This window comes from Haemaphysalis longicornis, unplaced genomic scaffold (genome assembly GCF_048455015.1).
Source record: "Haemaphysalis longicornis isolate Haplotype H1 unplaced genomic scaffold, Haemaphysalis longicornis Haplotype H1 scaffold_2, whole genome shotgun sequence".
NCBI lineage: Eukaryota > Metazoa > Arthropoda > Arachnida > Ixodida > Ixodidae > Haemaphysalis > Haemaphysalis longicornis.
Window position 1 is genome coordinate 236,931,402 of NW_027526295.1, and position 22,841 is coordinate 236,954,242.

A 22,841-nucleotide genomic window follows, 5' to 3' on the forward strand; every position below is an offset into this window, starting at 1 on the left:
ATCCCAGCTCGCACCCTCTCACCAAATTTGTGTGCGGGAAAGAGCATTAAATACGCGAAAAGGCATTCTTTCGGCATAACTTTCGTCCCTGAAAGCATTGAGGCACCTAAATGTGTCAAGAGCAAAAGGGATGCTTAAGTTACGCTTGTCAATACGGGTTAATTGACCTTGATTCTATGGAGAGCCGTGTAGTGACTAAGCTCGTGGGAAAGTAGCAGGCGGAAATCCCGCAGTTTTTCAGTGTGAAATAAATCCTTGAAGGGGGGCTGATGTCTAGAACTTTGGTTTTGTCGCTACTACATTCACGCGACCTTTACCTCGAAACCTGCATGTAACGAAAACATTCATGTAACGAAAAATTTCGAATTTTTGTAAACTTCGTTATATCCATGTTTAACTGTACTCTGCCACTGTAGCGCGAAATTTGAAAATGTTTCATTATTTCTTGCTTTTTTTTTTGTTAAAGAGGCCTCTCGTAGCTGCAATGAAGCTGAGTTCTCTCCAGCTAGAACCAAAAACTTCTTCTCTCAATCTGAACAAAGTTGTAGTTTGTCGCATGAAAGGGCGACGGACACAGGCGATAAACGAGTGCGGTGCTGGCTGACGCCAACCATGCCCATGCCGTTGTTTACGTGCACCCTGACAAAGTGCTTGGCACTTCAGTCAGTCGACTAAAAATCGCACAACTTTAATAAAATCAAGCTTATGTCAGGAAATCAGCAATGTCTCGCAATGATTTATAAACAACTTTTTCCAGATGCAGATGGTTGAATGCTAGAAAAACGCTGTGTTGCGTACACCGCAACTCTCCAGCTCAGCGTTACAGCGATCCGACACTGCCATCCGACAGCATTTATGTTCTTACGGCTCAGCTGGCAGCATTAAGTATGTGCGGGTAAAAGCATAGGGGGCAAACGTCTTAACTTCCTGGCATACAAGTTTGACCCCTAACCCTGCCTGATTTGTTTTTCTTTCCTTAGCTGTTAGTTATTTAGCTTCCTTAGCTTAGTATTCGGTTTTTAGATATCTGAAATATTGTTTCCTTTAGTGAAATTAGGTACGTAAGAGTTAAAATAGCGTCAGAAACTCAGTCTGACGGCACTTCGATGGAGCGCTGTCGGACGGCACTCTGGACAGCGAAACAAAGATCACAGCGCTCTTGTGCGATCTCGGCAGCTGATAACCCAATTTCCAGCGAAGCTGTTGCGGCGACTAGCCTCTTCCAGCGTCCAGAAGGTGGCCCCAAGTTATTCAAGCACCACCATGTGCTCTGCAAACGCCAGGAAGAAAACTTGCGTATGGCCGTTCTATAACGCCTGCACTCTGTGAACTCAGCGCGTATATATCACGTGCAACATGACCCTTCCCTGCAATTCTAAACTTGGTGACACAGCGAGTTCCAGATTTTACGGGAAAGACCAGCCCCAGCTGACCAACCTGGGTGAAGAGGGCAAGCAATGGCGCGTCCTGGACTATGACACACCCCCCCCCTCCCTCCCTTCACCTAGTGAACCCCGCCATTATTTCGCCTTCAGTTTTTTCGCAGATCTCTTCCAGGGCACCTGAGAATGAGCCTACGCGTTTTCGTGAAACATACCATATGGAATGCACACGCTTTGAACTTTGCCTTCACATGGTGGCGATCATTGTTGTGAACAGGCCAGTGGACAACCATTGTAGGTGCTTCTTTATAACGCCTCCGAGAGCGTGCGTTTAGCACAGGTCGCTACGGAGCCAAAGTGGCCAACGAGTTCGAAGCTTTCATCGCACAACTTCTTTGGCGTGCCCTTCATTCCTTCGAAACTCAACCTCCGTGCGCCATTTTGCTCTGCCATGACACCTTAAAAAGACTCGTACCTTTTTTCAGTGCTTCCCATCCCACGAACAGGCTCGGTGAAAATTTTCTATGAAACATTCGCTGCATAAAATAAAGCATGCGCTCCTATATAGGTGATACACTGCGAGTCACAATTGTTTACAGACCAGCACAGTGGGGATTTGGAGGAATCACTCCTTCTTATAGAGTCCAGCTTTTACGAGTGTGACATGGTGGGCCAGTCGAACTTCGTTATAGGGGACGCTTATATAGCGAATTATCGGCAATAGCGAAGTAAATATGAACTTTGGTTGGTCACGCTTGATTTTTATCACACTTGTTCTTTTTATAACGAAACCAAAACTGCGGGAGCTGCTGGGTATTTCGGCTATAACGAAGTTTTCGCGAGGCTCGAAACTCGAAAGCTGGTTAATAAAAGCAAGGTAAAAAAAATTAGAAGATAACACAACATTTTCAATAGTATGTAATACTAAAAAAACTGGTTGATTCTTCTGTCATAGGAATCAGTAAGACACGATAGTGCAATGGGCAGTGAAAGCTGCAGCAGAGCATGATTTTCGGGTGGGCGGCCTGACTTGTGGGTGTGCTTGGCGAGCGACGTGCTGCTGGCGGGTCGCTTCGGCAAAGGTGTACTAGCATCATTTCGGTGACGGAAATGACGTCAGTAAAATCTTGGGGTATCCGGCATAAAAACACTATCGTGTTAAAATATAAAGCTGAAAACGAACAACTTAAATAAAACGTACTGATGATGATTGACGATTGCTGATTGCTATTGGTTTCCCCTTTGTAGCGGGGTGACGACGGGTCATCTTACCAAAAAGGACTAATATACCTATGTTTTACACTCTTGCTTTAGTACTAGCGCTGCCTAAGGCAGACACAAAAAGCGTATTAGGCACAAAATACTTTCTTGTCCTGCTACAGGTGGTAACGGTCCTAGGCAATATTCCCCTCTATGCTTTTCGTCCACCACAATTCTCATCTTTTCGCCGCCTCTACAGCCTTGAAGTTAACTTCCTCTGTGCTGCACTTAAATCCTAGGGCTTATGGAAGCCGAATATTTCCCTCATGTAGATTTGGATGGATACCCTCGCATTCTGACACTATGTGCCGCGTAGTTTCCGTTTCTTATCCGAAGACCGCGCATACCCCATCATTTTGTGAATACTTCCCCACAAAGTTCTTAGTTCGCGAGCAACCTGCTCTAGCCTCAAAAAGCGAAGCACTGCCCTTGGAATTATCGTAGAAATTTTCCCTTCTGATGTCCAGTTTCTCAGCCCTGTACATCACTAACGACGTTTTAGCTTCCATTTTTCCTCTTCATTTATTCGTTTCTATCTGCCTTGCCTCTTTTTTTGGTTACCTTGGCTGTTCTGGATTCTCCACTGTTCTTTCCGTATTTCATCGTTACCCTTCTAGTCTTCCTTAACCACTGCGTGTCCCCGCTTTTCAAGTGTAGGCACCTAAACACCTTAGCTGCCCACCTATGTTGATCCATTGCTCTCAACCTCCTCTCAAAACACATTTTACTCTGGGCTTCTCGAACTTCAAACGACGCCCAGCCCATATCTTCCTGCACTGCTACGTTAGTTGTTTTTCCACGCGCTCGTAAGGCCAAACGGACTACCGTTCTCTGGTTCATTCCTTGGTTCTTTAGTACTAAAGGTTGCTTCCCCGCAAGACTCTGTGTGCAGGGGTGCACACTTTACAGGCGGCTTGTTTCGTTCTGGCGTCACTTCCGCGACGGATATGATGTCAGCAAAATCTTGGTGTATCCGGGAGTAAAACACTTTCGTGTTAAAAGTCAAAAAGCCCTTTCGTGCTCGGACCCATTGGAAAACTTCAACCTGCAGTGCTCTGAAAAGCCGCCATACGGAGGTCACATCTTACTTCAAACAAATAAAAACGCGGGTCTGTTTTGTCAAACGAACTATGTTTTGTTGTAATTTAACGTTGTCATATTACGTTCCATTTAGTCTGAGATGCCAAAGGGAGGTAGGTAAGGATTATGAACAGGATGCTATAGGTAGCATCCTGGTCATGCGTTGCCTGTATTTTTTCTTTCTATGTATTGCCCCCTCCTGCATGGGCCATCATCTTGGCCCGCAGAATGAATAAATGAAATGAAATGACTACCTCGTTTATAGCGGGTTGGAAGCCAGAGAAATGCGTTTTTGTATCTAGGAATATCGCGCGAACCAGATTGCCTATTTGTTGGAGTCGATTTTTATCGCTACTCATACAAAGAATATTCGATATAACTAATTTACCGAGCCGGAACTACTTCGTTGTAACGAGGTTTGGCTGTAGTGATTTGCTCAACTTCGGAAGGGAATTAGCGGTCATCGCGGTTACCGTAGCCCTTGTGCTTGGAGGAAGATATACATAATATTGATGAACTTTAAGAACGCGCGTACATAATCAGAGTTTGGGGCTTGAAACCAAACTCGAAAAAGTAGCTACACCTCTTGAAACCATGATGCGTCTTTTTCAATTCAGAAGGTGTAACAGTGAACACGATGGCAACGAGAGCCAAAAGAGGATAGCGAGGCTCCGCTGCATGGGCCTATGCGCACCCGAGCTGACGACATCGGGCACGTCGACCTGCAGGTTGTGCGCCATATTGCCCAGCACAGAAAAGACCACGAGCCCGCCCACGAAGCTGACCGAGAGATCCACCAGGGCGACGATGTAGACGTCCCTGCATGCATGCCGGCGAGCTTTCAGCAACTATATCCACCGGGACACAATCTCTCCAAACTAGTGAACGACCTGTGGGGCTCCAGTAGGGAACGGTCCGGTGCAAATTTACTTAAATAGCGCACAACTTGTGCACTTTCCTCGTATAGCTTGTTCGAACATTCGCCCCGGGTTCACTTTCCACTGTCTTGGGGACTGCATGGCACTGGTCGCGAATAAGACAGCAGCAGCTACCCAATCGTCTCCTTAAAGGGGCCATGCAGACAAAATACAAGTTTATTTTGTTCGAAAGATTTTTAGTAAGGCACCAAACGATGCTTTATTCACTGAGAAATTCAACAATTCAAGCCATAATTTTGACTCTCCCGGTGAATCGTGCATGTCTTGACGCCTTCGATCCCGTTTCCAGGGCAAGTACAGAAGCGAACGCAAGTATGCGGACTAGGCATGCAGAGAATGGCAGAACGTTGCCTCCGCGATCGGCTACCGGCGCGCGGAGGCCACGTACGGGCGGAACACCTTGTTTGCTGTCAGTCCTCCTAGATAGCGGCACCATACACATACCGCTCGGGTCCGCTGTCCACGCTCGCTTTGTTTTTGACCGGATATGAGTCTGGGTAATGTTTGTTACGGTTGATAGTACTCGTTTCGCGAAATTTGTGCTCGGCAAACGGAGTCACAGAAGGCAATGTCGATCATGGGGGTTGACCAGTATAAGCTCAACGCGCCGGACGGCTGTGCAGCTATGACCGGCATAGTCTGCCCAGTACGCACGGGTGCTTCTATGGTTACGTGTGCGTTCTTAAATTTTTTTGTATACGCCAGTATTACTGCTATAGAATGAATATGCGCTAAATATAAGCGCAAATAGCTTATTCTGCAGGTTTATAACCCCTGTTAAATTTGAGTTAGATTTTGCCGGCCGAAGCCAATCGCACGGATGCCTATAATACGCCATAGGTTCCAGAGTGGGAAATGAACTCGCTGCTAGCATAGGTCGGCGTACTCACTCGTGAGTACACTCATTTGTACTCAAACTCACGAGTGAGTACGAGGATGATTGATCACACACCCAGAAAAAAACAGTGAGTACGATGACGAGTGAGTACAGGGGTAAGTCCACTACTCGTGAGTACAGTACTCATGAGTACACTGCTCATGATTATGAGTACTCATGAGTACAGTATTCATGAGTATGAGTACTCTAGAGTTTGAGTACTCATGAGTATGAGTACTCATGAGTACACAGTACTCATGAGTATACAGTACTCATGAGTACACAGTATTCATGAGTACAATACTCACGAATACTGTTTTTGCAAGTGCTTGCACTCGAGTATATGCACTCCTGAGTACAGTAGTGCAAACAGTAGTGCAAACAAGAAAACGGATGACAAAAGCTGCCACCCGAAGACACGCAGAAAAACGCAGTTTACGGGCACGGCTGCACCGTTAAGCTCCCCTGAGCCCGACCCGGCCTGAGAACAAGAGGAGACGCGAGACGCAACTCGAGTGCTTACGTTCCGTTTCGCTTTCTCACATGTACTTGCCTTCGCGCAGTAAGTCGCCCAACGACAGTGCACCGCGTCAGACGTTTTCTTCCTTTGTCCTGATTTATATGTAACCTGTGTTTTTCTAATTAATTAAACAATTTATTTTTCTACTTAGTTTTTCATTAGAGCTACGACCTAGCTAACAGTGCAAATAAGTTGATTATTCGTGAGTAATACAAATTGAGTACTCATGAGTACAGATTGAGTACTCATGAGTGCAGAATGAGTAGTACTCATGAGTGCAGAATGAGTAGTACTCATGAGTAGTACTCATGAGCAGTAGTACTCATTGAGTACTCATGAGTACAGATTGAGTACTCATGAGTACAGAGTGAATACTCATGAGTACAGATTCAGTACTCATGAGTACAGATTGAGTACAAATACTCGTGAGGACAAATGAGTTTGAGTACAAGTGAGTACGATTACAAATGAGTATTTGATGAGTGAGTACGAGTGATTTTGTGAACAGACGAACTTCTTGAGTCTGAGTTTGATTGAGTACAGCGTGAATGAAAAAAATTGTGATTGAGTTTGAGTGAGTTCTTTCTGTTTTGCCGACCTATGGCTGCTAGTGGGCCGCGTGGCCATTCTCTTTTTTACTAATTACACGGCTTATTTGAGTGAGGTTTCCGTTAAAATGTGGTGTCAGTATTATTCTAACAAGGCTCTCTTTCTTCGAATGAACCAAAATTGCATTTTGCCTGCACGGCCCCTTTAAACCTCATGCAAGCAGCAGAAAGCACACGCAATGTTATTAGGATTATACGAACAGCCGAAAGCAAGGCCCACCAAATTTTTTTCTAGGTACTAAAAATACGGGAGAACAGGTAGCACAATAGTCGTGTTCAACGTGATCGCAAAAGCCTCCGCGTAGTCGCATTCCATTGAAACACCCACAAAGCTTGAGATCGAAGATTCAGTGCATTTTGATTCCTTCACAATATCGGATTACCCTGGCAACAAAAGGGCACAGTCATATACAAGTATACTGTTCCAAAACAGGATGCCAATCGAGCCCTATACTTTTATCGCTCCAGTGTCCTGTATTACACGCATCCAGGTGTGTTTCGGCGTGAATCAGACATTCTACGCTCTCTCCTGCGCACTGACTGAGATTAGTGCTACTACGGTGGCCTAGGCAACTGCGTTTGAAAAGCGACGAAATTACTGCGCGCACACTAACCTCACAGGACAAGACGTGGCTGCCCTATGTCCCAGCGATTATAAGCACAGTTCACGGTTTAGAATGTGGCAGACCGTAATAATTGACTTTCCTGCATTCCAGTTAATACGCTTGGACTGGGTGTTACTCTTCAGTGTCTTGACAGCCAGCATCGCGAGTGTAGTTTCAACGGACTGGTGCGCTTACGTGTGAAGTTGGTTGGGGAAGTCGTTGTAACTTCCCAGCATGGTGCACATGCCTTGCGCCACACCGAGGGAGAAGAACACCTGCTCTGTAGCCTTCTGCCATACCTGCGCATGCGCGGGAACAACAAAATATCCCGGGTTATTCCTTCCGCCCCATTCGGTACCCATTCCGATGCAGAAGGAGGTACTTTAAACACGTTTTATAGACTAAACTGTCTTCAACTCGTTGCCGGATGAAGGACTAGCTCTGCTGTAGAATTAAAACCGGCAGACCGAAGACACGCTCTTCAATTCTGGCGTCATCAACGGCGTTTGTCTGCGTATTCACCGACTGGTGATGCCTAAGTCTATTTTGGAGCACTAGTTATGCCTCGTCTTGTACCGGAACCTCACGCCATCATTGTATTCTTTACAATTTAGTCATTCGTTTATCAAGGGATTAACTGAACGGATGGATCTTATGTATACGGTATATGAAGCTGGAAACAGCGTATTACTACATAACATATAGAGCAATTACAAAGCAACTCCTCAAACCTGACATACATAGTTTCCTTTAAAAAGCAATCCAGATATGGGTTTTGCGAAGATGCTCCGCTGTTTTTAACTTTACCAATCCCTGCGAGTCAAGGCCAACAGGAAGAATTGCCTTTCTAAGCAACTTAAACATAGAAGATTTATTAAATCGAATAGCGTGACCAGACGTACTGTGTACTCGAGGATCCTCTTCCAGTCGGGCAGCAGGTAGTAACTAAGCCCCGCGCCGGCGCCCGTGAGCGAGACGCCTCGAATCAGGAAACCGCCCAGGATGACACACGGGATGAGCGAAGTTACAATGGCGACCTGCGTTAGAGCTTGCCCTAGAACCTTTTTGAGGCATGCAAGACGCACAATGCCTGCACTAAAGTTTTAAAGCGAGAGCTTTACTACGCCGTGTCTCGCAATGTCATTCATCGTGCCAGAATGACCTTGAACCGCTGCAGCGCAAGTAGGACAGGTGTGACGTGACGCCGCGTGGTCGCTGCAACGAGGCGTCAAAGCTGCGCTTATTCGGAGCCTTGTCGCTGCGGTAGCGCAGAACCAGGCGAGGTTTTAACGGCTGCTTCGTCGGCGCTTGGTCGCTCTGTCCTGCCATGAATGGCGCGCCAACTGGGCCGTCTGTGCGTTCGATTAGGCGCAAGCGACAGCCTGAATCCAATCATCCAGACGCCTACTTTTCGTCAAACGCTGTGTCCGTAGTTTTGCGCAGGTGCATAGGTGCGCATAGGGGCCTAGCACGGCTAGTGAGCGCGGCTAAATCACTATAATCTATAGCTAGAATAACTCTTCCGTATAAAAAGCGGCTGCACTGAGGGGAGGCTTACCTTTCCCGACGAGTGGATGCCCTTGCTGATGATACAGAAGACGATAAACCAAGCCGCGAGCAGGGCAACGAATAGCTCCGGCTGGATGTTGCCCAAGTCTTCAATCCCAGAGCTCAGGCGCAGAAATCGGTTGCTGGCGTGGCGCGATGGAGGTGTTCATGTGAACAGTACGGCAACAAATTATTCAGCAAATCGCAGACGCGGTTTCAACCGCTCCTGCACAATTTTCCACAGTACCCCAACGTCAATGACGCTGCCGCTATTACCACACCAAGACGCGTCTCCGTACATGTGGTCATTTTTTCCCAAGTGTGCGAGAAAATTTCTTAAAGCGAATGACAAGAATAATCAGTTCTACAATTTTTTTACTCACACGCCTCCATTCCTACCCAGAAATGTTTGCGAACCTCATGTTCGGTCCTTCCTTTGCGTCGTGCTGTTTTCACGTAATATAAAATCGGCCGCGAAAGTCTCCGGAACGCGCTCCACCGCCTCAGCTATGATGCAGAACTTGGAAGCGCAAGCCAGATCTTTCATGCCGAGACAGCCGAAGAAAAGTTATTTAAGAACTGTATCCGCGTCTCTTCACAGAGGCGGATCGCACGTATAGAACCCCTAAATAATTTCGAAAATTTCATGAATAGCAAATTTGGTTTTATGCCATCTCATCTCGGCTCTCAGACGCGGTTTGCGCTTTTGTCGGAAGTAATAATTAGCGTTTGGGCCAAGAGTGATTTTAATTCTAATTATCGTGACATTTTCGCTTCTGGTGACGTCGTCATACAAGACATCGGCGCAATGCAATGAAGCAGCATTGAACGAACTATAAGACGAAAAGAACGCTGCTTATTTTGTTTCTGTCTTTCTAATGTGATATGGGCAAGCGACGTGTAGTACGCAGTGCGTTTTAATAACGTAAACACCAGATAAATCGTTTGGAATAGCTGCGCTGGCCCAATGCAACCATAGTAGCTGTACTGCGCTGCATTCATCCTCACAGCCGTAGACGTGCACAGACTCTGGTATGCACCTCATAACACTTAAAACCCCAGCGTTAGAAATTACAACTACATAAACCTAACCCAATACAGCAGAATTTATCACTATACTATCAGGCTCAGATGATGTCATTAACGTCATTCAATAAAAAGCTCTTGTAAATATGGTCCAAATTGCTCCTCGTTGCCTAACAAACATCTCATACACCTTTGCTTGTCAGTGACTTGGCACAGTATGGGAATGTCAGGTTTTTTTTTTCTTTCTCGCCAAAATTCGAACCGCCCCATCATAAATCTCCAGAGCAGAACCTTTAGCAATATTTTAGCCGTATGCCTCTTCCGGTACCTAGTGAGGTACCGAGTGTTCCCCCTATTACACACCACGCCGGTTCCGTGGATACCGTGGCATTCAAGTGGAGGGCGTTGAGTTATGGACGGACTCCTCCCGCTGCTGACAATTGCACTTGCTGCTTGTGTGCGCCCTTGGTTACGTGGGTCATCGCTCCGATCTCTGTCCTGAATAAGCGAGCTGACTGCTTTGGCAGCCCTGCTGTTTTATGATCCATCGGTGGTTTCATCCCATCAATCGTGGGGCTCCATAGCCGCATCGCGAAACTGACCAACAAACGTCATTGCTTATACCCGCAGTTATAGCATCCCACAGGGTTGGCTGAGGCGCTACATGCACGTCTCTTACAGCGAATCTGTCTCAGGATTCTTTAATTGTTTCCGTTGAGGCCATGTCGCTGCACACAACATTAAATTCCAGAGAGCCAAGCCCGCGGGAAGCAACACGCGGGAAATAAGTCAGCGCAGTGCGTTGTCGCCCTTCTTTGATCCCATGTAGATAATATATGTAGGAAAGCCCGACATGGGCTTCTGTGCAGGGCTATATATGTACCTTTAATGGGTAGCATTATTGGCCGAGTATCCCCATAGCCAGTACAAAGTAAATGGAGATAATTGGTCCGATAGAATTTCGAAAACCCAAAAAGTAGGTAAAGAAAAAAATATTTTCACAAAAATGATCCGAAAAAATCGAAAATACCCATCTTATACACCTCCCCTAAAGAACGAATGTTACACAAAAATAAAGTCCGTAGGAGAACGTTCAAAATACGGGTAAAAGTAGGAGAAATGAGTGAAGTGTGTAACGCCCTGCATTTACATAAAAATGCAGATTTGGCGGCAGTGACATCTTTAATCGTTATAATACCGTAATTGGAGATAATTGGTCGAACGTGATTTTAAAAAGCTAGAAAACAAAAAAATTACACAAAAATGATCTGACAAAATCAGAAATATGCATCCTATACATCTTTCTTTTTTTATTGATACCCACGCCACCTTTTGGCGATTCAGTGTCTAAAGGTTCAACGAGACGAACGATCCAACGAGACGAAAGGTTCAACAGTGGGTATTCCGTCTCGTTGGACATTTAGGACATTCAGGACCTATAGACTCGGTGGATCTTTCGTCTCGTTGGACATTCAGGCTCGATTGAAGATTTCGACTTGTTGGATCTTTCGTCTGGTTGGACATTCAGGCTCTTACTATATAATGAATGTCCGGAGCACTCTAAAGTTACCTTGAATTCCCTCTACTGCAATGTGGTTTTGGGACCTCCTGCAATTTCACATGCAATAACTTTTACACGATAATTTGAAGTGAAATGTACGCCTGGCACCTCTGATTTGCGTCGTAAATTTGAGCCTGCTTGCAACGCTATTGACGAAAGTAAGCTTGGTAGCGAGTGCGTTGCTGAGAGTGCCTAATAGGACTTCAGTTTTTTTCATTCGGACCTGTTTTATAATACAAGCATACTGTAACGGTTTTTCTCGTTTTTTTTTGTGTGTGTTCGATAATATCAGCGAAAAAATAATGTTCCAGAGCTTCATGCACATGGCAGGCACGTAAACAAACAAACAGTTACGTTGATTGACTGTAGGGTTTAGCGCCGATGCAACGCAGGCGATGAGGCGCCCCGTAGTGGAGGGCTCCGGATTAATTTTGACCACCTGGGGATCTTTTCCGTGCGCCGAAAGCTCGTACACACGGGCGTTTTTGGTTTTCGCCACCACCAGAAAAGCGGCCGCCACGGCCGGGAATTGAACCTGCGACCTCGTGCTCAGCAGCGCAACGCCGTAGCCATTGAGCCACGCAAACAGTTGCGTGCTGTTCCATCCAAAAAAGAAGGGTGCTACGACAGTCGCCTGAGCCCTCATCCGCACAGCCGTCACCTTCACCGTCACGGCCCCGTCAGGTCAAAAAACCGTGACAGAGACGTAAACGGAGTAGCGTTCGTACTGGAGCTCTCCGTCAAAGTACAGGGTCGTCTACCTAGTGATCAGTTTAGCCTTGAATTGAGCGTGCTTAATCTGAAAAGTAAAGAAAAGTGCTTAGATTTTTACGTGTGCTCCCTTCTCGCGAAATTTAGCCGTAAATACTATTTCTTTTCTGATTCGCTGGTTTACCACGGGCGTGGTACCGTCGCATTGACGGAACAGAAACTGTGAGCTCGGCTTCCCGTCACCGTCGCACCGTTTTCGGCGACAAATCTTCCGAGAAACCGTCGCCCATGACGGAAGACGGTGACATGACGGTGACGTGACGGTGGGAAAAACGGCTGTGTAAACAGGGCTGACACTCACCGCGTACGCGCGCGAGTGTCCGTCAGCTGCTCGCAGCCCGTAAGAAGCGGTCGATGCGGATGAGAGTTTTATATTCTCAGTTTGGTCTCATCAAGGGGTGAGATCAGTTATTGAGATACAACATGAAACTTGAATATCTTTCCTTATGGTATTTCGTTTAAATTGCGCGTCCACTTATAAAAACGATGTTATTGTCGCCGTGTGGCGTGAATTTTCAGTGTTTTTCAATTGTTTGTATTGTTTTTCGGTTAGAAAGGCGTCTTTCAGGGCTGGTATGGGGTTTAGTTTGTAACCAAAGGCTGGCTCCATCGAATTATACTGTTGCATTTGGCCTTCTTAACCTCTTTAAAAAAACAGACAGGTAAAGACCTGAACAATGAAGACGTGGCAGCAGGGGTTTCACTGAAATTCCGAGTATATGTGCGCACAGTTTGCTATTTCCTCTTAGTGTTTCGACGTCGCGCACAATTTTCTACTAGTTTCTTTGTTACGCTGGTCGACTGAACACAAGCTAAACATATCTCCCTTTTGAAAATTTCGCTTTCCGATGCGTACGTACTAAAAAGTAAACCTGCGTGACGTTTAGATTACACTGTCAGGAATACCTGAGCCAAATATTACACGTGCACGTGAAGCGGTGAGCGCGTAAATCGATGTGAAAGACGCGGAAAAACCAACCGCTCTCTCTTCAGTTGTCCTCATTATGCATGGCCTAAGGGACGTCACATAGGCCATGGCTGCCCGATCGGCTGTCACTGGTCAACTTCGCGGCTAGATTCTCCCATTTCCGTCGTCGTCATCGCTGTGTACGAACCTCTTCTATGCCTGAACCTGTAGGCACAGTTTTGCCGTTTGTTTTGTGTTTTGAGTGCGCGCGGAGTTTGAGTGATGAGCTCAATACTTCCGTTTCAACGGGACCACTCGACTACAAACGTTTATTGCTTCAAAAACGCCCTACCAGCCCGAGCACGCACTTGCGAGCAGGCACCAATGCCTGCTTTTTTGTGGCACCAAACCGGGAATAGGCCCCTCCGCGTTGCGGAGAAAAGGAGAAAACTACCCGGCATGTGATATATCGAAGGCCGCCGACAAGAACCGCGAGCTGCCCCCCTCTCCGGGAGAGAGCGCGCAGCTTTCGCCGCGTTGCTCGCGGTCGAGTTGAGAGGGAACGATTATGCGCGATTTCTCATCGCGCGTAGTTTCGTTAATTGTGAACGGATTTTCATAATTCTTGCGGGAGGAGATTTCTGGGACAATAGGCTTTATCCAAAAATACATTGCTAGTAGTCGATGGCAAGTGTTGCAGGGTCCGTTTAAGATTTTTTTCTATTTTCTAAAGCTCATACCTCTCGATTACGCAGAAGGGTAAAAAGATAGAATAACTGCAAAAAAAAAGTGTTTACCAGCTTTAGTGCAACACCTGCATTATGCACAATCAAGAGCACCAAATATACTTTTACCGAAGGCTTGAAGATGCTCTGAGCCTATATGGTCAAAATATTTGTCTTTTAAGCTTTTTGCGTGCCAAGAAGTCTAAAGTGGGAACAAATTCGAGACTAAATAGAAAATCTGTCCATTTTCTTTCCTTTTTCTAGCGCGTATTGTACGGCTAACGCTGGTCATCGCATTTTTCAGTTAAATGAATTAGGTTAAGCTGTAGTGAAAAACTTTTGGAAAGATAAACGCCCATTGTTGGTGTACACCATAAAGCATTTTAGGCCCAAGGGAGCCTTAGAAAGTATATCGTAAGTCTTTTATATGTTTTGTGTAAATATTGTTTTAGAAGTTGTTCTCGTGCGAACACTCTATTTAAAGTTGACTCAATAAAATGTTGTTGGTAGTGGAATAGGGTAGGCGTTAATACGTGCAATGAACCAAAATTAATGAGACACATTACTGAGATGCCATGAGTGCGCTCTGGTGTGAAAGGGAGCCATATCAAAATTTGTGGCGCGATTTTACTTGACTTTTTTTGCACACCCCATAATGTAAGAAAAAAAATTGTGCCAAGTTTTACTACAAATCAGTATCCCGCAGAAGTCAGGAAGGTTTGCGTTTGAACCAATTGCCAAAAATATTAATTCTGAGAAAGTCAACAAGGAAGATTTCATAGAAGTGCAGCGCATGCACAAGCTAAGCCTAAATTGCAGCTAGCTCTCTCTTCGGTCTTGCTCTTGTCTGATTTACATTATGCTTCATTGGACTTGCTGAATAATGACGTCTCTAGGTTAGTCTCGCAGTTCGACTTCCTTCTATTGCTTGGCGGCAAACTTTCATTTGTTTGCCTATTATTATATACTTAACATATTGTGGCTGCCAATTAGAACAGCTAGAACATGAGTAGCCGTCCAGAAAGCAATGAGCTGCTTTTCTGACGCGCCCTCAAAGCCTCAGGAACTCTAACAACACATCAAAATATTGCGCGTCCGCATGGTCAGAATTTGGGCTTGCTCTTGTGACATCGTGAAGCACAATCGTTTGTATAAGTGGACGCGGAGTATAAACGAAATACCACAAGGGAAGGTATTCACCTTGAATGTTTTATCTCCATAACTGATTAATTTGTGAAATCCTGGATGACAAATGACACATCAAACTGACACCTTGATGAGACCGAACTGAGAATATACAACCCCCATCCGCATCGACCGCTTCTTACGGGCTGCGAGCAGTTGAAGGACACTCGCGTGCATACGCGGTGAGTGTCAGGCGACTGTTGTAGCATCCTCCTTTTTTGAATGAAGAGCATGTGACTGTTTGCTTGTTTGCTTAGCGCTCACGTGCCTGCCATGCGTACAAAGTTCGGGAACATTAATGTTTCGCTGATATTATTGCACAACAAAAAAACAAGAAAAACCCCTACAGTTCGCCGGAATGATAAAAAAGGTCCTAATGAAAAAACTGAAGTCATATTTAGGCATTCCCAGCAACGTACTCGCGACCAAGTTTACTTTCGTCGATATCGTAGTAAGCAGACTCAGACTTTACCACGAAAATCAGAGGTGCCAGACGTATATTTTACTTCAAATTATTGTGTAAAAGTTATTGCATGTGAAAATTCCGAACGTCCCACCACTATACTGCGGTATAGGGAATTCAGGGTAACTTTAGAGTGCTCCGGACATTAATTTAATAGTAAGAGCCTGAATGTCCAACGAGACGAAAGATCCACCGAGACGGAAGGTCCAATCGAGCCTGAATATCCAATGAGACGAAAGATCCAACGAGGCGAAAGGTCCAATCGAGCCTGAATGTCCAACGAGACGAAAGATCCAACGAGACGAAAAGTCCAATCGAGCCTGAATGTCCAACGAGACGAAAGATTCAACGAGACGAAAGGTTCAATCGAGCCTGAATGTCCAACAAGACGAAAGGTTCAATCGAGCCTGAATGTCCAACGAGACGAACGATCTAACGAGGCGGAATATTCACTGTTGGACCTTTCGTCTCGTTGGATCTTTCGTCTCGTGGAACCTTTAGACGCTGAATCGTAATGTTGTACCCTTCGTCTCAGTGGACCTTTCGTCTCGTTGGACATTCAGGCTCGATTGGACCTTCAGACTCGGTGGATCTTTCGTCTAGTTCAACATTCAGGCTCGATTGGACCTTTCGTCTCGTTGGATATTCAGGCTCGATTCGACATTTAGGCTCGTTGGACATTCAGGCTCGCTGATCACGTGACGAATGGTACGTTTCGACTCGTTGAATCTTTCGTCTCGTTGGATATTCAGGCCACAAGCGCTTTTGGCAGTACAGTGTGTGTGTGTGGGGGGGGGGGAGAAAAACAAAAACAAGTCATCAAGAGAACGTTCAAAATACAAATAAAAATAATAAAAAAGAGAACCGTGTCCCGTCCTGAATTTCAACAAAAATGTAGATTTGGCGGGAGGAAAACCTTTAGTCGTTATAACAACGTAAATTGAGATTATTGGTCGGACAGAACCAGAAATAAGCAAAAAAAAAAAAAGAATTGTACAGAAATTATCTTAAACATCTGCCCAAAAAACCGAAGCTGAACATAAGAAGTCCGAAAAAAAAAACAATGGAAATGCGAATCTAAAAAATAGCGTAGACTGTTGAACTCTGCGATAGGCCTTGCATCTTCGAGAAAAAAAAAAACATAATTGCAGAAATAAAGGCGCTTTGTCACTACAATGGTATAAATTTACATTACTTGCGAAAAAAACTTAGAAGGAATAAAATATAGCAACACCTTTCGCTACTCATAGCAATATTTTGCTGTAAAAATCTCATACTCTCGACAAGCGGCATCAGTATGCTAGGCATTAGAACAGTTTTCTGAATTTCTGGAGGTTTTTCTTCGAACAATTCTGATGCATTAACAATACGTGCACATGCTTGTACGATCTTCCAGGCATCGATCCTGTATCATACCGCTACGCAACAGGCACAGACATACGTACTAGAAGAACTGCTCCGTAGGCGAGACGTTCGCGTTAACGCAGCCGTTGGTCGCTGCCAAAAAATTATCTTGAGGTACCATGACAACTTGACCTTCCTTATTGCGCATTGGTATCGCGTCCATCTCAGTGGAGTTGTCATTCATGAACTCTGTGATGAGGGACTCATTGGCCTTCTTGCAGGGCACCTGGAAAATTGTTAAGGTACGCTTGAACAATCTACGCTGGGAAAACTGACTCTGTTATGAAGAATAAGATTGTTCTTGATTATTATTGGCACTGTTATGATTCCCAGGGAAAAAATGAAGGAGGCTCTTACTAACGCGTAAGACTTGAAGGTAGCGAAGCTGTACGCAACCTTCACGGCCATCACGAAGGTTTAAGTCCACTATTGCAGCCGATTTGCTTCTTATTCGCTGCCGCAACAACCTTTACTCCATCATTCTTGCTATAAGAGTGAGCTTCTGCCATTTTTTTGAAGTGATAATCATTGGACATCACCTTGGAGGGGCGTACCCTATGACGCGTCTTTCCTGTTTCCGTGCAAGTGTTGCCACGATCACGGCGAACGCTGCAGGCTTTCTCGTTCCGAGCAAGAGTTTCCACAATTACGGCGAACGCTGGAGTTCTTTTTTGCCAATCTTGGACAATCTCCCTGAGTGGGTATGCCTGGCTTGACAAACGTATGCAGTGTGCGCTGGGTGGTCGTCGGGAAGCAGGCACACTCGACTGCTGGGCATTTTCCTTGTTTTGTTAACTGCCGAGCGGTCGCCGCGAAGCCCACACTCACGTGCTCGCGCTCACGTGCGCGAGCTCTGCAATTCATTGGCATTTTTAACTGCGGACAACATAAATTACGATTTGCTAAATTCTGTTATAAACAGCATGAATAACATTCGCCGTGTACATTTTAAACTCTCCAGCCTCTAAAAGGGAACATGGCCGGGAATGCGTGACAAGTATACGGTAGTTGGTTTTCGGTGTGCCATATTTTATGTGAAGGGACAATAAAATATTTTGTGGATACTAATTACCTCAAGAGAATAAAGTTTGGAATGCGCAGATGGTGTTTTGAGCTTATTCAGTCAATTGCTAGAATTTGCAAAGAGAAAACTACGCTGAAAATTTTCATGGAGGCGACAAAGGAAAATGCCGGAGTGTTGAAACCGGGCCAGGTTAAAATTCCACGAGTGGTATAAAATATTGCAGACCCTTCCTACGGGGCGCTGCTCACATCCCCGCTGTAGCTTCCACACGTGTAACGCCTAAAATTTAAATTTAGACTCGATGAGCTCATTCGAACTCTTGGTCCACCCGGTCTTTGCGAAAACAAAATTACATCTTTCAAGCCGACGCAAGAGAATTCCCAGAAAACCAAAGCATTTTTTAACAGCGAACCTGTTGAGCAAATCGTTTCTGTATAGCGTCCGTAGTTAAGAATACCAAAAACATGCCGAGCACTTGTGGACGCGTGGACCACGTCGGGATCGACGAGTGGCTACGTCCGGGCGCAGTGTACACACTGTGTCTGTTGCAGGCATTCGACAAAGTCTTTCTTCCTTCCTTACTTGTGGGCGCGTGCTTTCAGAGCACGTTCGCCAAGCTACGCATACCCACTCAGGGAGATAGACCAATATCCGCAAAAAAAAAAAAAAAATCCAGCGTTCGCCGTATCGTAGCAACACTTGCTTGGAACTAGAAGGACACGTCATAGCGTACGCCCTTCGTTCGTTGGTCCTCGTGTCGTCGTGCGCATGCGCTTTGTACTGTAAAAGAGCCGAGACCTGAAAGTCGAAGCTACTAGGTGATCAATTGATCATTGACTCCCCATGGCCCGGCCTTGGATAGTTCGCATGGCCGAGGAAGAGGCCGCACTTCGATAGGATCGGCGTGCAAAGCATCCGCGAGACGCGATAAGTCGCGCTTGCACAGTGGCGTACGAAAACGTCGACCAAGACGACGAGCTCACTCGACGTCGATCACGACAACACAACGAAACTAAAACTCAGCTTAGTGTCCGTCAATGATCACCTACAACAGCTCCGCCATTCAAGTCTTGCGCGTCAGTGCAAGCTTCCCTGAATTCTTTTGACAATTTCAATTGCTTTAAATTCAAATATGAAATAGTACCAGGGCGTAGTAACTCTTTTGGCCAGTACAAGGATCTGGATCACTATGAGAACTGCAATCTATAAAGCAAGGTTAATTCTTCACAGTTACGACATCCACAAGTTGTCAGCCATCCACCGATCCTCTGCGAAATGCACACCGGGTACATGGATAGAATCAAGACGATCCCCGCGCACACAATAAAGCCTACGCTGCTCGATACATCCAAGTGACATGCGGCGCTCAGAAGTATTGAAGGGGCCATGAAGACAAAAAAACAAGATTGGCTCATTAAAAGACTGCTTTCTCTGCATAACAATGCCACCAATTTTACTACAAACGTGTTTATCGCGAAAAGCAATTAGGAGGAGTCCGCAGTCCAGGACTTCTTGGGATTACCTAGAACTCACTGCGGGAGCTATATTGAAGAACTCTAGGCTTTCCCAGCCTCAACAGCCCTTACACCAGCAGGCGCTGATCATTGATGTCGGAGCTGGTATGAGCTCTGCCAAAGCTGGTAGGAAGAAAGCCAGGGAGTTCATGAATGTAGTGACTGTGGAAGTAGCCCCTTACACCACATGAAAGAGCGTCCCGGGGGCTTGGAAGAAGCGGCACAGCGTGGAATATACGGTGGGGTGCAATATATGGCATTTAGTGGGATGGGGAAAGGTATTCATCTGGAGTGCACGGACCTGCCTTTTCTCCTCTTTCGCTACGTGTTTATGCGGTGCTGTATAGGTGACACGTTCTAACTTAGTGTCGAGTTATTTCGTGATACGTGATGGACGGAGAATGGGCCTTTCCTGCCCGCTTGAGGCAGTTGCCGCTTCCCACCAACTCTCCGGTGACGTCTCCATGACATTATAGAATCCTTTTTGTGCGATTTGCGGCCGCCGACAAAAGCCACCGCCACGAAATACGACTGGGCGGTTGTAGCGGTTTCTATAATTCAATTTTGCCGTGCCACCTGAATGCTAGCATGAAGTTAACTCTGATTAATGTGTTTTTAGTGCTGGCCAATATTACGTCACTCTAGGGCGAAATTTCAGTTTGCAAACATCTTTTCGCCCTCCTTTACCAGTTTAAATTTGATTGATTGTATGGTTTAACGCGCCGACGCAACGCAGGCGATGAGGCGCGCCGTAGTGGATGGCTCCGGGTTAATTTTGACCACCTGGGGATCTTTAACGTGCACCGAAATCTCGCACACACGGGAGTTTTTGCTTTTCGCCTCCATCGAAAAGCGGCCGCCGCGGCCGGGAATCGAACCCGCGTCTTCGTGCTCAGCAGGGCAACGCCTTAGCCACTGAGCCACCCCGGCGGGTTATCAGTTTAAAGAAACGTCTTTCGTGGCTGGAAAGGAGGATTGCGAGTAACCAAAGGCTAATTCTTTCAAACCGAGCGAAGTTGTATTTTGTCTTCGTGGCCCCTGTAAACATGCATCTGTTCTTTGTAGACTACTTTCCACCTGCGCGGACAGTGGTCCGTTTATTTGGCTTTACAAGTTTTTATAAAACGTTTTACAGCAGTGTAGTGCCGTCATTACAGTTAGCCCCAGTTCGAAGCTGGCGCCGCATACCTCGAAGTGGGTTTCACTGAGAATGCGGACTCTTAACGCGTGAATTTAGTGCACGGCCACGAGTGTGTTTGTGGATGGGGCTCATGTCGACTCTATGCTGACGCATGGAATACACGACGTTCTGAACGGCTAGAAAACATTGGTCGTGGCTTCTATCCGTTGTACGGCAATGAAAACTGATTCACGAATACTTCATGGTCCTCAGCTATGTTGGTAAGCGCTGCTGAGAGATCATTTGACAGCGGGCGAAGTGGCGCTGTATTGGAACGGACATGATCCTCGCCCACTGATGCACTCACCAAGCCGGAGCTCTCGGTGTAGCAGAACTGGTCGGCCCACTCGGGGTCGCATTCACTCCAGGGCAGCACTTTGAAGAAGGAGTAGTACATGTACGCCAGCACGTACGACAGGATCGCGTTGTAGTAGACGCTTATGATCGCCGCCGCGTACATCATCACGAACGGAACGGCTGCGATCACGAGGAGGCATCGCTCGACCGTCAAGAAATATAAAGAAAGGGCAACTAACTTTTCATGTAGGATGTCGAACGCGCGACACGCGAAAATGGATCTTCCTGCCGAGGAGGTCAAGCAAGGAAGGGAGCAAGCAATCTAGCCAGCTTATGTTTTTTGTGGCATCGCCATTTCTGGTCTCGCTTTATTGAAGCCGTTTTCGGGCCCCGGGGACCGGTCGCCGTAGCAAAAAGCATTTCCCCTACAGCAAATAGCGTGAGCAGGGAGCACATACGTATGGGCAAGACCTTTTCAAGCTACCACCACCGGTGTCACGACCTATATGCGTAAATTTTGTTCAACGTTATGAGGCAACCATAAGCGATTAATTGTGGATACCACAGTTCTGTCAATTCGAAGTGCACGCGAAATTGGTTTCTACGGCAACAAAAACTTGTTAAAATGCGCCAAAAAAGGGTGAGGTAAAAGTACAACAAAAATCAGATGCTTAAGTACAAGCTAGACGTGGAACCCAGAGAGAAAGAAAGAGAAAAGTTGAAGTGCGCTGTCATGCCGTACCTGCATGGTATTTCGCACAATCTCAAGAAAATAGGAAAGCGCATGAACGTAACGTTGTCCTCCCTGCTTCCAACAAATTGTCGAAACTAATGAACAGCGTCAATGGAAAAGAAAAAAAATAAAAGCAAGTGCGCAACGCAGCATCGCGACCGGTTCGTGAACGGTGTGACCAACTTCTGCAAGTTGGTCACACCGTCGGGCAGATTGCGTAGCTACGTACGATTGTCTGGCCGTTTTGTTGTATTCTGCCTGCCTAGCCGTTTCGTTTCCACACCAAGCTGTTTCCACACCAAGCCGCCGCCCAGAGACATGACGGGAATTCCTTGATGCCTCATGTTCCGTTTTCTGGCACCATTTGAATGTTAACGAGTCAACAGCTGCTAAGTCTGTTTTAATTACTTCCCTACTGCATAACTGCTAACGCTGTGCAACGAAAAATTAGACCGTCTTTCGGGGTTTCTCTGGTGAAAACAAACCATATGTTTCAGGCCGCAATGAAGTTGTGCGAGTTACTAAAGGCTAGTTATTTCAATAAGGCAAAGTGGACTTTGTCTTCATGGGCGTATATTCGACCAATCTAAGCGTGTAGGGAGACGCAGCAGATATACGGGGTGTCCCAGCTGTCATGCACCAAGATTTAAAAAAAGAGTAATGGCGTAAGTCCAAGAAAACCTAGTGCGCAATGTTAGCAGTACTGTGGAGAATCTGGCAGCATTTTGTTCGTTAATTAGGCTTAACTAATTAATTGTAATTAATTATCTAACTCGAGTAGTAATATCCTAATCACTAAAGTGTCAATGAGCCACTTGTAGGTACCCACGAGGAGCGTCTAACTGCGGTATTTTAAGCGACGAACTAATTGCGGACTCATTTATTCTGGCTGATGAAGAAAACCTGGGAAATATGAAAAATACCACCTGACGGCACTTCCGCGCGCATTGTACAGGAGCGTCCCCAAATAAGCTGATTGAAAGCAACTGCTTCGCCTGTCACCCGCCCGAAGAGACAGCGCATCACCTTGATAATGGCATGCATGGAAGGAGTAGCAACAGCAAGATTCGCGAAGCGCGTGTGCAGAAGGCACAAACTCGGTCGCGATTTCTTCTTTCTTTTGTTTATTTCATTATGGCTAACTCAGAGGCAGCCTGCTTGAGGGCATTGCTTTACGATGCGTGCGGAGGCGCCATCACCTGGTATTTTTCATATTTCGCGGGTTTTCCTCAT

At 46.0% G+C, this 22,841-nt stretch overlaps 1 protein-coding gene across 1 annotated transcript in view; it reads right to left on the reverse strand.

Annotated features, from left to right (window-relative positions):
* Nucleotides 1–22,841, reverse strand: part of LOC144168568 (sodium- and chloride-dependent glycine transporter 2-like) — a 50,672-nt gene that overhangs the window by 23,803 nt on the left and 4,028 nt on the right. Inside the window, exons 3-8 of the mRNA XM_077697524.1 lie at nucleotides 20,886–21,055; nucleotides 16,902–17,086; nucleotides 8,829–8,961; nucleotides 8,173–8,307; nucleotides 7,466–7,569; nucleotides 4,417–4,541 (exon numbers count right to left, since the gene is read on the reverse strand). Of these exons, the coding sequence (XP_077553650.1) occupies nucleotides 4,417–4,541; nucleotides 7,466–7,569; nucleotides 8,173–8,307; nucleotides 8,829–8,961; nucleotides 16,902–17,086; nucleotides 20,886–21,055 (852 nt within the window). The remainder of the gene's footprint in view (nucleotides 1–4,416; nucleotides 4,542–7,465; nucleotides 7,570–8,172; nucleotides 8,308–8,828; nucleotides 8,962–16,901; nucleotides 17,087–20,885; nucleotides 21,056–22,841) is intronic.